The 17,081-nt window shown below is 44.8% G+C and overlaps 1 protein-coding gene across 1 annotated transcript in view; it reads right to left on the bottom strand.

The window, feature by feature from the left end:
* The window catches only part of ILVBL (ilvB acetolactate synthase like), a 61,594-nt gene that overhangs the window by 19,164 nt on the left and 25,349 nt on the right, over window positions 1–17,081 (bottom strand). The window contains exons 6-8 of the mRNA XM_058821442.1: window positions 12,088–12,199; window positions 5,768–5,867; window positions 273–370 (exon numbers count right to left, since the gene is read on the bottom strand). Of these exons, the coding sequence (XP_058677425.1) occupies window positions 273–370; window positions 5,768–5,867; window positions 12,088–12,199 (310 nt within the window). The remainder of the gene's footprint in view (window positions 1–272; window positions 371–5,767; window positions 5,868–12,087; window positions 12,200–17,081) is intronic.

Raw genomic sequence — 17,081 nt, 5'->3', positions numbered from 1 at the left:
CCTGTCCCTCCCAGTTTATCCCAGTCCCTCCCAGTATATCCCAGTATAACCCAGTCCCTCCCTGTCCCTCCCAGTTTATCCCAGTCCCTCCCAGTATAACCCAGTCCCTCCCAGTATAACCCAGTCCCTCCCAGTCCCTCCCAGTATAACCCAGTCCCTCCCAGTATAACCCAGTCCCTCCCAGTATAACCCAGTCCCTCCCAGTTTATCCCAGTCCCTCCCAGTTTATCCCAGTTTACCCCAGTCCATCCCAGTCCATCCCAGTGTCGCACCTGAGCTCCTCTGCGGGCGTTGGGGGCAGCAGGGCCTGACTGCCCACGAGCAGCAGCGGCCGCTGAGCCCGGCTCAGGAGCTCTGCCACCTGCTGGACCTGCATTGAACCGGGATTAACCCGGGATAAACCGGGATTAACCGGGATTAACCGGGATTAACCCCAACAGAGCCCGGCTCAGGAGCTCTGCCACCTGCTGGACCTGCATTGAACCGGGATTAACCCGGGATTAACCCGGGATAAACCCGGGATTAACCGGGATTAACCCGGGATTGACCCCAACAGAGCCCGGCTCAGGAGCTCTGCCACCTGCTGGACCTGCATTGAACCGGGATTAACCCGGGATTAACCCGGGATTAACCCGGGATTAACCGGGATTAACCCCAACAGAGCCCGGCTCAGGAGCTCTGCCACCTGCTGGACCTGGGTTAACAGAGATAACCCGGGATTAACCCGGGATTAACCCGGGATTAACCGGGATTAACCCCAACAGAGCCCGGCTCAGGAGCTCTGCCACCTGCTGGACCTGCATTGAACCGGGATTAACCCGGGATAAACCGGGATAAACCGGGATTAACCGGGATTAACCCCAACAGAGCCCGGCTCAGGAGCTCTGCCACCTGCTGGACCTGCATTGAACCGGGATTAACCCGGGATTAACCCGGGATTAACCGGGATTAACCCCAACAGAGCCCGGCTCAGGAGCTCTGCCACCTGCTGGACCTGCATTGAACCGGGATTAACCCGGGATTAACCCGGGATAAACCGGGATTAACCCCAACAGAGCCCGGCTCAGGAGCTCTGCCACCTGCTGGACCTGCATTGAACCGGGATTAACCCGGGATAAACCCGGGATAAACCGGGATTAACCGGGATTAACCCCAACAGAGCCCGGCTCAGGAGCTCTGCCACCTGCTGGACCTGCATTGAACCGGGATTAACCCGGGATTAACCCGGGATAAACCCGGGATTAACCGGGATTAACCCCAACAGAGCCCGGCTCAGGAGCTCTGCCACCTGCTGGACCTGCATTGAACCGGGATTAACCCGGGATTAACCCGGGATTAACCCGGGATTAACCCTGGATTAACCCGGGATTAACCGGGATTAACCCCAACAGAGCCCGGCTCAGGAGCTCTGCCACCTGCTGGACCTGCATTGAACCGGGATTAACCCGGGATAAACCGGGATTAACCGGGATTAACCCCAACAGAGCCCGGCTCAGGAGCTCTGCCACCTGCTGGACCTGCATTGAACCGGGATTAACCCGGGATAAACCCGGGATAAACCGGGATAAACCGGGATTAACCGGGATTAACCCCAACAGAGCCCGGCTCAGGAGCTCTGCCACCTGCTGGACCTGCATTGAACCGGGATTAACCCGGGATTAACCCGGGATAAACCGGGATAAACCGGGATTAACCCCAACAGAGCCCGGCTCAGGAGCTCTGCCACCTGCTGGACCTGCATTGAACCGGGATTAACCCGGGATTAACCCGGGATAAACCCGGGATTAACCGGGATTAACCCCAACAGAGCCCGGCTCAGGAGCTCTGCCACCTGCTGGACCTGCATTGAACCGGGATTAACCCGGGATTAACCCGGGATTAACCCGGGATTAACCCGGGATTAACCCGGGATTAACCGGGATTAACCCCAACAGAGCCCGGCTCAGGAGCTCTGCCACCTGCTGGACCTGCATTGAACCGGGATTAACCCGGGATAAACCGGGATTAACCGGGATTAACCCCAACAGAGCCCGGCTCAGGAGCTCTGCCACCTGCTGGACCTGCATTGAACCGGGATTAACCCGGGATAAACCCGGGATAAACCGGGATAAACCGGGATTAACCGGGATTAACCCCAACAGAGCCCGGCTCAGGAGCTCTGCCACCTGCTGGACCTGCATTGAACCGGGATTAACCCGGGATAAACCCGGGATAAACCGGGATTAACCGGGATTAACCCCAACAGAGCCCGGCTCAGGAGCTCTGCCACCTGCTGGACCTGCATTGAACCAGGATTAACCCGGGATTAACCCGGGATTAACCGGGATTAACCGGGATTAACCCCAACAGAGCCCGGCTCAGGAGCTCTGCCACCTGCTGGACCTGCATTGAACCGGGATTAACCCGGGATTAACCCGGGATTAACCGGGATTAACCGGGATTAACCCCAACAGAGCCCGGCTCAGGAGCTCTGCCACCTGCTGGACCTGCATTGAACCGGGATTAACCCGGGATTAACCCGGGATAAACCCAGGATTAACCGGGATTAACCCCAACAGAGCCCGGCTCAGGAGCTCTGCCACCTGCTGGACCTGCATTGAACCGGGATTAACCCGGGATTAACCCGGGATAAACCCGGGATTAACCGGGATTAACCCGGGATTGACCCCAACAGAGCCCGGCTCAGGAGCTCTGCCACCTGCTGGACCTGCATTGAACCGGGATTAACCCGGGATTAACCCGGGATAAACCGGGATTAACCGGGATTAACCCCAACAGAGCCCGGCTCAGGAGCTCTGCCACCTGCTGGACCTGCATTGAACCGGGATTAACCCGGGATTAACCCGGGATTAACCGGGATTAACCCCAACAGAGCCCGGCTCAGGAGCTCTGCCACCTGCTGGACCTGCATTGAACCGGGATTAACCCGGGATAAACCGGGATAAACCGGGATTAACCGGGATTAACCCCAACAGAGCCCGGCTCAGGAGCTCTGCCACCTGCTGGACCTGCATTGAACCGGGATTAACCCGGGATAAACCCGGGATAAACCGGGATTAACCGGGATTAACCCCAACAGAGCCCGGCTCAGGAGCTCTGCCACCTGCTGGACCTGCATTGAACCGGGATTAACCCGGGATTAACCCGGGATAAACCGGGATTAACCGGGATTAACCCCAACAGAGCCCGGCTCAGGAGCTCTGCCACCTGCTGGACCTGCATTGAACCGGGATTAACCCGGGATTAACCCGGGATAAACCCGGGATTAACCGGGATTAACCCCAACAGAGCCCGGCTCAGGAGCTCTGCCACCTGCTGGACCTGCATTGAACCGGGATTAACCCGGGATAAACCGGGATAAACCGGGATTAACCCGGGATTAACCCCAACAGAGCCCGGCTCAGGAGCTCTGCCACCTGCTGGACCTGCATTGAACCGGGATTAACCCGGGATTAACCCGGGATAAACCGGGATTAACCGGGATTAACCCGGGATTAACCCCAACAGAGCCCGGCTCAGGAGCTCTGCCACCTGCTGGACCTGCATTGAACCGGGATTAACCCGGGATAAACCGGGATAAACCGGGATTAACCCGGGATTAACCCCAACAGAGCCCGGCTCAGGAGCTCTGCCACCTGCTGGACCTGCATTGAACCGGGATTAACCCGGGATTAACCCGGGATAAACCGGGATTAACCGGGATTAACCCGGGATTAACCCCAACAGAGCCCGGCTCAGGAGCTCTGCCACCTGCTGGACCTGCATTGAACCGGGATTAACCCGGGATTAACCCGGGATTAACCGGGATAAACCGGGATTAACCCCAACAGAGCCCGGCTCAGGAGCTCTGCCACCTGCTGGACCTGCATTGAACCGGGATTAACCCGGGATTAACCCGGGATTAACCCGGGATTAACCGGGATTAACCCCAACAGAGCCCGGCTCAGGAGCTCTGCCACCTGCTGGACCTGGGTTAACAGAGATAACCCGGGATTAACCCGGGATTAACCCGGGATTAACTTCAATAGAGTGGGGATTAACCCGGGATTAACCCGGGATTGACCCAAACACAACTGGGATTAACCCGGGATTGACACAGATTAACCCGGGATTAATTTAAACAGAGTGGGGATTGACCAAATTTTGGGGGTTTTTTCCCCATTTTGGGGTTTTTGGAGAATTTTTGGGGTGATTTTTGGGATATTTTGGGGTGATTTTTGAGCTGATTTTTGGGGTGATTTTGGGGGTGATTTTTGGGATATTTTGGGGTGACTTTGGGGCGAATTTTGGGATATTTTGGGGTGATTTTTGGGATGATTTTGGGGTGATTTTTGGGGTGATTTTTTGGATATTTTGGGGTGATTTTGGGGTGATTTTTGGGATATTTTGGGGTGATTTTTGGGATATTTTGGGGTGATTTTTGGAGTGATTTTTGGGGTGATTTTTGGGATATTTTGGGGTGATTTTTGGGGCGATTTTTGGGGTGATTTTTGGGATATTTTGGGGTGATTTTGGGGTGATTTTTGGGATATATTGGGGTGATTTTTGGGATATTTTGGGGCGATTTTGGGGGTGATTTTTTGGATATTTTGGGGTGATTTTGGGGTGATTTTTGGGATATTTTGGGGTGATTTTTGGGGTGATTTTTGGGGTGATTTTTTGGATATTTTGGGGTGATTTTTGGGATGATTTTGGGGTGATTTTTGGGGTGATTTTTTGGATATTTTGGGGTGATTTTGGGGTGATTTTTGGGATATTTTGGGGTGATTTTTGGAGTGATTTTTGGGGTGATTTTTGGGATATTTTGGGGTGATTTTTGGGGCGATTTTTGGGGTGATTTTTGGGATATTTTGGGGTGATTTTGGGGTGATTTTTGGGATATTTTGGGGTGATTTTTGGAGTGATTTTTGGGGTGATTTTTGGGATATTTTGGGGTGATTTTTGGGGTGATTTTTGGGGTGTTTTTTGGGATATTTTGGGGTGATTTTTGGGATGATTTTTGGGATATTTTGGGGTGATTTTGGGGTGATTTTTGGGATATATTGGGGTGATTTTTGGGATATTTTGGGGCGATTTTGGGGGTGATTTTTTGGATATTTTGGGGTGATTTTGGGGTGATTTTTGGGATATTTTGGGGTGATTTTTGGGGTGCTGTTTGGGATATTTTGGGGTGATTTTTGGGATATTTTGGGGCAATTTTTTGGGTGATTTTTGGGATATTTTGGGGTGATTTTTGGGGTGATTTTTGGGGCAATTTTTGGGATATTTTGGCGTGATTTTGGGGGTGATTTTTGGGATATTTTGGGGCAATTTTGGTGTGATTTTTGGGATATTTTGGGGTGATTTTGGGGTGATTTTTGGGATGTTTTGGGGCAATTTTTGGGGTGATTTTTGGGATATTTTGGGGTGATTTTTGGGGTGATTTTTGGGATATTTTGGGCTGATTTTCGGGATATTTTGGGGTGATTTTTGGGATATTTTGGGGCGATTTTGGGGTGATTTTGGGGGTGCTGTTTGGGATATTTTGGGTTGATTTTTGGGGTGATTTTTGGGATATTTTGGGATATTTTGGGGTGATTTTGGGGCGATTTTTGGGATATTTTGGGGTGATTTTGGGGCGATATTTGGGGTGATTTTTGGGATATTTTGGGGCGATTTTGGGGATATTTTGGGGTGATTTTGGGGTGATGTTTGGGATATTTTGGGGCGATTTTTGGGATATTTTGGGGCGATTTTGGGGGTGATTTTTGGGGTTTTTGAGCCTCACCTGCTGCGGCGTCGCCCTGGGGATGCTCAGCCCCAGCGGGTGCAGCTCCCGCGGCTCCCAGGCCCCCGCAAAGAGATCGCACAGGTAATTCCACAGGTACCTGAAATTGGGGGTTTATGGGGTTTTTATGGGATTTGGGGGTTTTGGGGTTTTTATGGGGTTTGGGGATTTTTTGAGGTTTTTTTTGTGGCATTTTGGGTTTTTTTAGGTTTAATTTTGGGGGTTTTTATGGGGTTTCTGTGAGGTTTTCAGGGGTTTTTTGAGGGGTTTTTGTGAGGTTTTTGTGGGGTTTTTGTGGGGTTTTTGTGGGATTTGGGGTTTTATGGGGTTTGGGGTTTTTAGGTGGCATTTTGGGGTTTTTTGGGTTTGATTTTTGGGTTTTTATGGGGTTTCTGTGAGGGTTTTCAGGGGTTTCTGAGGGGTTTTTGTGGGGTTTTTATGGGGTTTTTTTGGGTTTTTATGGGTTTGGGGTTTTTGGGGTTTGGGGTTCGCACAGGTAATTCCACAGGTACCTGAAATTGGGGTTTTATGGGGTTTTTATGGGATTTGGGGGTTTTGGGGTTTTTATGGGGTTTGGGGATTTTTTGGGGATTTTTGGGTTTGATTTTTGGGGTTTTATGGGGTTTCTGTGAGGTTTTAAGGGGTTTTATGAGGGGTTTTTGTGGGGTTTTTGGGAGGTTTTTGAGGTTTTATGTGGGGTTTTTGTGGGGTTTATGATGGGGTTTTTGTGGTGTTTTTGTGGGGTTTGGGGTTTTTATGGTGTTTGGGGTTTTTAGGTGGCATTTTGGGGTTTTTTGGGTTTGATTTTTGGGGTTTTTATGGGGTTTCTGTGAGGTTTTTGGGGGTTTTATGAGGGGTTTTTATGGGGTTTTTATGGGGTTTTTATGGGGTTTTTATGGGGTTTTTGTGGGATTTGGGGTTTATGGGGTTTGGGGTTCGCACAGGTAATTCCACAGGTACCTTGAATTTGGGGTTTTATGGGGTTTTTATGGGGTTTGGGGGTTTTGGGGGTTTTTATGGGGTTTGGGGATTTTTGGGGTTTTTATGGGGTTTGGGGATTTTTTGGGGTTTTTTTGTGGCATTTTGGGGTTTTTCAGGTTTAATTTTGGGGGTTTTTATGGGGTTTCTGTGAGGGTTTCAGGGGTTTTTTGAGGGGTTTTTGTGAGGTTTTTGTGGGGTTTTTATGGGGTTTTTGTGGGATTTGGGTTTTTATGGGGTTTGGGGTTTTTAGGTGGCATTTTGGGGTTTTTTGGGTTTGATTTTTGGGTTTTTTATGGGGTTTCTGTGAGGTTTTAAGGGGTTTTTGTGGGGTTTTTATGGGGTTTTTTTGGGTTTTTATGGGTTTGGGGTTTTTGGGGTTTGGGGTTCACACAGGTAATTCCACAGGTACCTGGAATTTGGGGTTTTTATGGGGTTTTTATGGGATTTGGGGGTTTTGGGGTTTTTATGGGGTTTGGGGATTTTTTGGGTTTTTTTGGCTTTGATTTTTGGGGTTTTTACGGGGTTTCTGTGAGGTTTTTAAGGAATTTTTGAGTGGTTTTAGTGCGGTTTTTATGGGGTTTTTATGGGTTTTTATGGGATTTGTGGATTTTGGGGTTTTTATGGGGTTTTTTGGGATTTGGGGTTTTATGGGGTTTTGGGATATTTTATGCAGTTTGGGGTTTTTTTTGTTTCATTTTTGGGGTTTTTATGGGGTTTCAATAGGGTTTGGGGGGGTTTTTTTTGGTTCAATTCTTGGGGTTTTTGTCAGGTTTTGGGGATTTTTTTTTTTGTTTCATTTTTGGGGTTTTTATGGGGTTTCAATGGGGTTTTGGGGGGGTTTTTTGGGGTTTTGGGGGGTTTTTGGGGTTTTTTTTTGGTTCAGTTCTTGGGGTTTTTGTCAGGTTTTGGGGATTTTTTTTGTTTCATTTTTGGGGTTTTTATCGGGGTTTTTTGTGCTTTTTATGGGGTTTTGGGGTTTTGTGGGATTTTATGGGTTTTCATAGGGTTTTTGTGGGGTTTTGATGGGGTTTGGGTGTTTTATGGGGTTTCTTCTGTTTGATTTTTGGGGTTTTTTTGGGGTTCTGGGAGAATTTTGGGGGTTTTTGTTTGATTTTTGGGGGTTTTTTGGGGTTTGGGGATTTTTGGGGGTTTTTTGGTTCGATTTTTGGGGTTTTTGTGGGGTTTTGGGGGATTTTTTGGCTTATTTTGGGGTGGGGTTTGGGGAATGTTTGGGGATTTTTGGGTTATTTTGGGGTGGGGTTCGGGTTGGATTTGGGGCATTTCTGGGGTGGTTTTTGGGGTATTTTTGGGGCAATTTTGGGGTGGGTTTGGGGTATTTTTTGGCTTTTTTGGGGATTTTTTTTGGGGTTATTTTGGGGTGGTTTTGGGGGTATTTGTGGGTTGGTTTTTGGGGTAGTTTTGGGAAGGATTTGGGGTTATTTTGGGGTTATTTTGGGATTTTTTGGGGTTGTTTTGGGGTGGTTTTGGGGTCATTTTTGGCTATTTTGGGGATTTTTTTTCGGGTTATTTTGGGGTGGATTTGGGGTTATTTTGGGGTTATTTGGGGATTTTTTGGGGTGGTTTTGGGGTATTTTTTGGCTATTTTGGGGATTTTTTTTCGGGTTATTTTGGGGTGGTTTTGGGGCGGATCTGGAGTTATTTTCCGGTGGTTTTGGGGTATTTTGGGGTGATTTTTGGGCCTTTTTGGGGATTTTATTTGGGTTATTTTGGGGTGGTTTTGGGGGTATTATTGGGGTGGTTTTGGGGTATTTGTGGGTTGGTTTTTGGGGTAGTTTTGGGAAGGATTTGGGGTTATTTTGGGGTTATTTTGGGATTTTTTGGGGTTGTTTTGGGGTGGTTTTGGGGTGATTTTTGGCTATTTTGGGGATTTTTTTTCGGGTTATTTTGGGGTGGATTTGGGGTTATTTTGGGGTTATTTGGGGATTTTTTGGGGTGGTTTTGGGGTATTTTTTGGCTATTTTGGGGATTTTTTTTCGGGTTATTTTGGGGTGGTTTTGGGGCGGATCTGGAGTTATTTTCCGGTGGTTTTGGGGTATTTTGGGGTGATTTTTGGGCCTTTTTGGGGATTTTATTTGGGTTATTTTGGGGTGGTTTTGGGGGTATTATTGGGGTGGTTTTGGGGTATTTGTGGGTTGGTTTTTGGGGTAGTTTTGGGAAGGATTTGGGGTTATTTTGGGGTTATTTTGGGATTTTTTGGGGTTGTTTTGGGGTGGTTTTGGGGTGATTTTTGGCTATTTTGGGGATTTTTTTCCAGGTTATTTTGGGGTGGTTTTGGGGGGGATTTGGGGTTATTTTGGGGTTATTTGGGGATTTTTTGGGGTGGTTTTGGGGTATTTTTTGGCTATTTTGGGGGATTTTTTTTCGGGTTATTTTAGGGTGGTTTTGGGGCGGATCTGGAGTTATTTTCCGGTGGTGTTGGGGTATTTTGGGGTGATTTTTGGGCCTTTTTGGGGATTTTATTTGGGTCATTTTGGGGTGGTTTTGGGGTATTTGTGGGTTGGTTTTTGGGGTAGTTTTGGGAAGGATTTGGGGTTATTTTGGGGTTATTTTGGGATTTTTTGGGGTTGTTTTGGGGTGGTTTTGGGGTATTTTTTGGCTATTTTGGGGATTTTCTTTCAGGTTATTTTGGGGTGGGTTTTGGGGCTATTTTGGGGAAGTTTGGGGCATTTTTGCTTTATTTTGGGGTGGTTTTTTGGGGGGGATTTGGGGTTATTTGGGGGCTTTCAGGGTGGTTTTGGGGCATTTCTGGGATGATTTTTGGGGTATTTTTGGGGCAGTTTTGGGGTATTTTTCAGGTTGTTTTTAGGGTTATTTTGGGGTTGTTTGGGGGTATTTTTGGGGTGGTTTTTGGTTTTTTTTTAGGGTGGTTTTGGGGTGATTTTTTGGGTATTTCTGGGAGGGATTTGGGGTTTGTTGGGGCATTTTTGGGGTTATTTTGGGGTGGTTTCTGGGGTGTTTTTGGGGTTGTTTTGGGGGTAATTTTGGGATATTTTTGGTGGTTTTTTAGGGTGGGTATTGGGGTATTTTTGGGGTGGTTTTCGGGGTATTTTTCAGGTGGTTTTGGGGTTATTTTTGGGTATTTTTGGGGTATTTCTGGGAAGGATTTGGGTTATTTTGGGGTGGTTTTGGGGCTGTTTTGGGGCATTTTCTGGATGATTTTTGGGGTATTTCTGGGAGGGATTTCGGGTTATTTTGGGGTATTTTTGGGGTGTTCTTTGGGTATTTTTCAGCTTATTTTGGGGTGGGTTTTAGGGAGTTTTTTGGGAGGATTTTGGGGTTATTTTGGGGTATTTTTGGGGTTTCTTTGGGGTATTTTTCAGCTTATTTTGGGGTGGGTTTTTGGGAGTTTTTTGGGAGGATTTTTGGGTTACTTTGGGGTATTTTGGGGTATTTTTGGGGTATTTTTTGGCTTATTTTGGGGTGGGATTTTGGGAGTTTTTTGGGAGGATTTTTGGGTTATTTTGGGGTATTTTTGGGGTTTCTTTGGGGTATTGTTCGGCTTATTTTGGGGTGGGTTTTTGGGAGTTTTTTGGGATGGTTTTTGGGTTATTTTGGGGTATTTTTGGGGTATTTTTGGGGTATTTTTTGGCTTATTTTGGGGTGGGTTTTTGGGAGTTTTTTGGGATGATTTTTGGGTTATTTTGGGGTATTTTGGGGTTTCTTTGGGGTATTTTTCAGCTTATTTTGGGGTGGGTTTTTGGGAGTTTTTTGGGATGGTTTTTGGGTTATTTTGGGGTATTTTTGGGGTTTCTTTGGGGTATTTTTCGGCTTATTTTGGGGTGGGTTTTTGGGAGTTTTTTGGGATGGTTTTTGGGTTATTTTGGGGTATTTTTGGGGTATTTTTGGGGTATTTTTTGGCTTATTTTGGGGTGGGTTTTTGGGAGTTTTTTGGGAGGATTTTTGGGTTATTTTGGGGTATTTTTGGGGTTTCTTTGGGGTATTGTTCGGCTTATTTTGGGGTGGGTTTTTGGGAGTTTTTTGGGATGGTTTTTGGGTTATTTTGGGGTATTTTTGGGGTATTTTTGGGGTATTTTTTGGCTTATTTTGGGGTGGGATTTTGGGAGTTTTTTGGGATGATTTTTGGGTTACTTTGGGGTATTTTGGGGTATTTTTGGGGTATTTTTTGGCTTATTTTGGGGTGGGTTTTTGGGAGTTTTTTGGGATGGTTTTTGGGTTATTTTGGGGTATTTTTGGGGTATTTTTGGGGTATTTTTTGGCTTATTTTGGGGTGGGATTTTGGGAGTTTTTTGGGAGGATTTTTGGGTTATTTTGGGGTATTTTTGGGGTTTCGTTGGGGTATTGTTCGGCTTATTTTGGGGTGGGTTTTTGGGAGTTTTTTGGGATGATTTTTGGGTTATTTTGGGGTATTTTGGGGTTTCTTTGGGGTATTTTTCAGCTTATTTTGGGGTGGGTTTTTGGGAGTTTTTTGGGAGGATTTTTGGGTTATTTTGGGGTATTTTTGGGGTTTCTTTGGGTATTTTTCGGCTTATTTTGGGGTGGGTTTTTGGGAGTTTTTTGGGATGGTTTTTGGGTTATTTTGGGGTATTTTTGGGGTATTTTTGGGGTATTTTTTGGCTTATTTTGGGGTGGGATTTTGGGAGTTTTTTGGGATGATTTTTGGGTTATTTTGGGGTATTTTGGGGTTTCTTTGGGTATTTTTCAGCTTATTTTGGGGTGGGTTTTTGGGAGTTTTTTGGGATGGTTTTTGGGTTATTTTGGGGCGGTTTTTTGGACGGGGGGATTTGGGGTCATTTGGGGGTTTTCAGGGTGCGTTTGGAGCAATTTTGGGATGATTTTTTGGGTGGTTTGGGGGTATTTTCCAGGTGGTTTTGGGGGTTATTTTGGGGTATTTTTGGCGTGGATTTTGGGGTTATTTTGGGGGTTAATTTGGGGTATTTTTGGGGTGGGTTTTGGGGTATTTTGGGGTTTTTTTTGGGGTGGGTTTTGGAGCATTTTGGGGTTATTTTGGGGTATTTTTTGGGGTGGGTTTTGGGGTATTTTGGGGGTTATTTTTGGGTATTTTTTGGGTGGGTTTGGGGTATTTTGGGGTTATTTTGGGGTATTTTTGGGGTGGGTTTTGGGGCATTTTGGGGGTTAATTTGGGGTATTTTTGGGATGGGTTTGGGGTATTTTTGGGGTTATTTTTGGGTATTTTTTGGGGTGGGTTTTGGGTATTTTGGGGGTTATTTTGGGGTATTTTTGGGGTGGGTTTTGGGGTATTTTGGGGGTTATTTTGGGGTATTTTTGGGGGGAATCTGGGGGATTTTCGGGGTGCTATGGGGGCAGTTTTGGGGTGTTTTTTGGGGTTCTTTTCTCACCACTGGACGAGTTTCCCCCGCAGCCCCCGGGGGGTTTTGGAGCCCCCGAGCTCCTTCTGGACCACGTGGAAGGGATAAAGGACATCGATGGGCAGCTCCACGAACACGGGGCCTGGGCACCCCAAAAACACCCAAAATCCATCAGAAGCACCCCAAAATCCCTTTGAGGGGTTTGAGACCCCAAATCCCACAGCAGCACCCCAAAAAACCCCCAAAAATCCCAAAAAAACCACCCCAAAATCAACCAAAAATATCCCAAAAAACCCCAAATCCATCGGGGGCACCCCAAAATCCCTTTATGGGGTTTGAGACCCCAAATCCCACAGCAGCACCCCAAAAATCCCAAAAAAATCCCAAAAAAACCACCCCAAAATCAACCAAAAATATCCCAAAAAAACCCAAAAATCCAAAAAAACCACCCCAAAATCAACCAAAAATATCCCAAAAAACCCCAAATCCATCAGGGACACCCCAAAATCCCTTTATGGGGTTTGAGACCCCAAATCCCACAGCAGCACCCCAAAAAACCCCAAAAATCCCAAAAAAAACACCCAAAAATCAACCAAAAATATCCCAAAAAAACCAAAAATCCCCAAAAAAACCATCCCAAAATCAACCAAAAAATATCCCAAAAAAACCCAAAAATCCCAAAAAACCACCCCAAAATCAACCAAAAATATCCCAAAAAATCCCAAAAAAACCACCCCAAAATCAACCAAAAATATCCCAAAAAATCCCAAAAATCCCAAAAAAAACACCCCAAAATCAACCAAAAATATCCCAAAAAATCCCAAAAATCCAAAAAAACCACCCCAAAATCAACCAAAAATATCCCAAAAAACCCCAAAAATCCCAAAAAACCCCAAAAATCCCAAAAAACCCACCCCAAAATCAACCAAAAAATATCCCAAAAAACCCCAAAAATCCCAAAAAAACCACCCCAAAATCAACCAAAAATATCCCAAAAAACCCCAAATCCATCACGGACACCCCAAAATCCTTTTAGGGGGTTTGTGACCCCAAATCCCACAGCAGAACCCCAAAAAACCCCAAAAATCCCAAAAAAAACACCCAAAAATCAACCAAAAATATCCCAAAAAACCCCAAAAATCCCCAAAAACCACCCCAAAATCAACCAAAAATATCCCAAAAAACCCCAAAAATCCCAAAAAACCACCCCAAAATCAACCAAAAATATCCCAAAAAACCCCAAAAAAACCACCCCAAAATCAACCAAAAATATCCCAAAAAAACCCAAATCCATCAGGGACACCCCAAAATCCTTTTAGGGGGTTTGTGACCCCAAATCCCACAGCAGAACCCCAAAAATCCCAAAAAACCACCCCAAAATCAACCAAAAATATCCCAAAAAAAACCAAAAATCCCCAAAAAAACCACCCCAAAATCAACCAAAAAATATCCCAAAAAACCCAAATCCAGGGGGATCACCCCAAATCCCACAGCAGCACCCCAAAAAAATCCCAAAAATCCCCAAAAACCACCCCAAAATCAACCAAAAATATCCCAAAAAAACCCAAAAATCCCAAAAAACCACCCCAAAATCAACCAAAAATATCCCAAAAACCCCCAAATCCATCAGGGGCACCCCAAAATCCCTTTATGGGGTTTGAGACCCCAAATCCCACAGCAGCACCCCAAAAATCTGAAAAAAATCCCAAAAAAAACACCCAAAATCAACCAAAAATATCCCAAAAAACCCCAAAAATCCCAAAAAACCACCCCAAAATCAACCAAAAATATCCCAAAAAACCCCAAATCCATCAGGGACACCCCAAAATCCTTTTAGGGGGTTTGTGACCCCAAATCCCACAGCAGAACCCCAAAAAACCCCAAAAATCCCAAAAAACCACCCCAAAATCAACCAAAAAATATCCCAAAAAATCCCAAAAATCCCCAAAAAAACCACCCCAAAATCAACCAAAAAATATCCCAAAAACCCCAAATCCAGGGGGATCACCCCAAATCCCACAGCAGCACCCCAAAAAAACCAAAAATCCCCAAAAACCACCCCAAAATCAACCAAAAAATATCCCAAAAAAACCCAAAAATCCCAAAAAAACCACCCCAAAATCAACCAAAAATATCCCAAAAACCCCCAAATCCATCAGGGGCACCCCAAAATCCCTTTATGGGGTTTGAGACCCCAAATCCCACAGCAGCACCCCAAAAATCCCAAAAATCCCAAAAAACCACCCCAAAATCAACCAAAAAATATCCCAAAAAAACCCAAAAATCCCCAAAAAAAAAACCACCCCAAAATCAACCAAAAAATATCCCAAAAAATCCCAAAAATCCCCAAAAAAACCACCCCAAAATCAACCAAAAATATCCCAAAAAATCCCAAAAAAACCACCCCAAAATCAACCAAAAATATCCCAAAAACCCCAAAAATCCCAAAAAACCACCCCAAAATCAACCAAAAATATCCCAAAAAAACCCCAAATCCATCAGGGGCACCCCAAAATCCCTTTAGGGGGTTTGAGACCCCAAATCCCACAGCAGCACCCCAAAAATCCCAAAAAAACAAAAAAAAAACACCCCAAAATCAACCAAAAATATCCCAAAAAATCCCAAAAATCCCCAAAAAAACCATCCCAAAATCAACCAAAAATATCCCAAAAAACCCCAAAAATCCCAAAAAAACCACCCCAAAATCAACCAAAAAATATCCCAAAAAACCCCAAAAATCCAAAAAAACCACCCCAAAATCAACCAAAAATATCCCAAAAAATCCCAAAAATCCAAAAAAACCACCCCAAAATCAACCAAAAAATATCCCAAAAAACCCCAAAAAAACCACCCCAAAATCAACCAAAAATATCCCAAAAAAACCCAAAAATCCCAAAAAAACCACCCCAAAATCAACCAAAAATATCCCAAAAAACCCCAAATCCATCAGGGGCACCCCAAAATCCCTTTGAGGGGTTTGAGACCCCAAATCCCACAGCAGCACCCCAAAAATCTGAAAAAAATCCAAAAAAAACCACCCCAAAATCAACCAAAAATATCCCAAAAAACCCCAAAAATCCCCAAAAACCACCCCAAAATCAACCAAAAATATCCCAAAAAATCCCAAAAAAACCACCCCAAAATCAACCAAAAATATCCCAAAAAAACCCTAAAATCCCCAAAAAAACCATCCCAAAATCAACCAAAAATATCCCAAAAACCCCAAATCCAGGGGGATCACCCCAAATCCCACAGCAGCACCCCAAAAAAACCAAAAATCTCCAAAAACCACCCCAAAATCAACCAAAAAATATCCCAAAAAAACCCAAAAATCCCAAAAAAACCACCCCAAAATCAACCAAAAATATCCCAAAAACCCCCAAATCCATCAGGGGCACCCCAAAATCCCTTTATGGGGTTTGAGACCCCAAATCCCACAGCAGCACCCCAAAAATCCCAAAAAAACAAAAAAAAAACACCCCAAAATCAACCAAAAATATCCCAAAAAATCCCAAAAATCCCCAAAAAAACCATCCCAAAATCAACCAAAAATATCCCAAAAAACCCCAAAAATCCCAAAAAACCACCCCAAAATCAACCAAAAAATATCCCAAAAAACCCCAAATCCATCAGGGGCACCCCAAAATCCCTTTGAGGGGTTTGTGACCCCAAATCCCACAGCAGCACCCCAAAAATCTGAAAAAAATCCAAAAAAAACCACCCCAAAATCAACCAAAAATATCCCAAAAAATCCCAAAAATCCCAAAAAAACCACCCCAAAATCAACCAAAAATATCCCAAAAAACCCCAAAAATCCCCAAAAACCACCCCAAAATCAACCAAAAATATCCCAAAAAAACCCTAAAATCCCCAAAAAAACCATCCCAAAATCAACCAAAAATATCCCAAAAACCCCAAATCCAGGGGGATCACCCCAAATCCCACAGCAGCACCCCAAAAAAACCAAAAATCCCCAAAAACCACCCCAAAATCAACCAAAAAATATCCCAAAAAAACCCAAAAATCCCAAAAAACCACCCCAAAATCAACCAAAAATATCCCAAAAAAAACCCAAATCCATCAGGGGCACCCCAAAATCCCTTTGAGGGGTTTGTGACCCCAAATCCCACAGCAGCACCCCAAAAACATCCCCAAAATCCAAAATAAACCACCCCAAAATCAACCAAAAATATCCCAAAAAATCCCAAAAATCCCCAAAAAAACCACCCCAAAATCAACCAAAAATATCCCAAAAAAACCCAAAAATCCCAAAAAACCACCCCAAAATCAACCAAAAATATCCCAAAAAAACCCCAAAAATCCAAAAAAACCACCCCAAAATCAACCAAAAATATCCCAAAAAATCCCAAAAATCCCAAAAAAACCACCCCAAAATCAACCAAAAATATCCCAAAAAACTCAAATCCCAAAAAAACCACCCCAAAATCAACCAAAAAATATCCCAAAAAACTCAAATCCCAAAAAAACCACCCCAAAATCAACCAAAAATATCCCAAAAAACCCCAAATCCATCAGGGGCACCCCAAAATCTCTTTAGGGGGTTTGAGACCCCAAATCCCACAGCAGAACCCCAAAAATCCCAAAAAAACCACCCCAAAATCAACCAAAAATATCCCAAAAAATCCCAAAAATCCAAAAAAACCACCCCAAAATCAACCAAAAATATCCCAAAAAACCCCAAATCCATCAGGGACACCCCAAAATCCCTTTAGGGGGTTTGAGACCCCAAATCCCACAGCAGCACCCCAAAAATCCCAAAAAAACAAAAAAAAAACACCCCAAAATCAACCAAAAATATCCCAAAAAATCCCAAAAATCCCCAAAAAAACCATCCCAAAATCAACCAAAAATATCCCAAAAAACCCCAAAAATCCCAAAAAAACCACCCCAAAATCAACCAAAAATATCCCAAAAAATCCCAAAAATCCCAAAAAAACCACCCCAAAATCAACCAAAAATATCCCAAAAAACCCCAAATCCATCAGGGGCACCCCAAAATCCCT

Source organism: Ammospiza caudacuta, chromosome 29 (genome assembly GCF_027887145.1).
Source record: "Ammospiza caudacuta isolate bAmmCau1 chromosome 29, bAmmCau1.pri, whole genome shotgun sequence".
Lineage (NCBI taxonomy): Eukaryota > Metazoa > Chordata > Aves > Passeriformes > Passerellidae > Ammospiza > Ammospiza caudacuta.
This window is presented reverse-complemented; position numbering and strand designations above follow the sequence as displayed.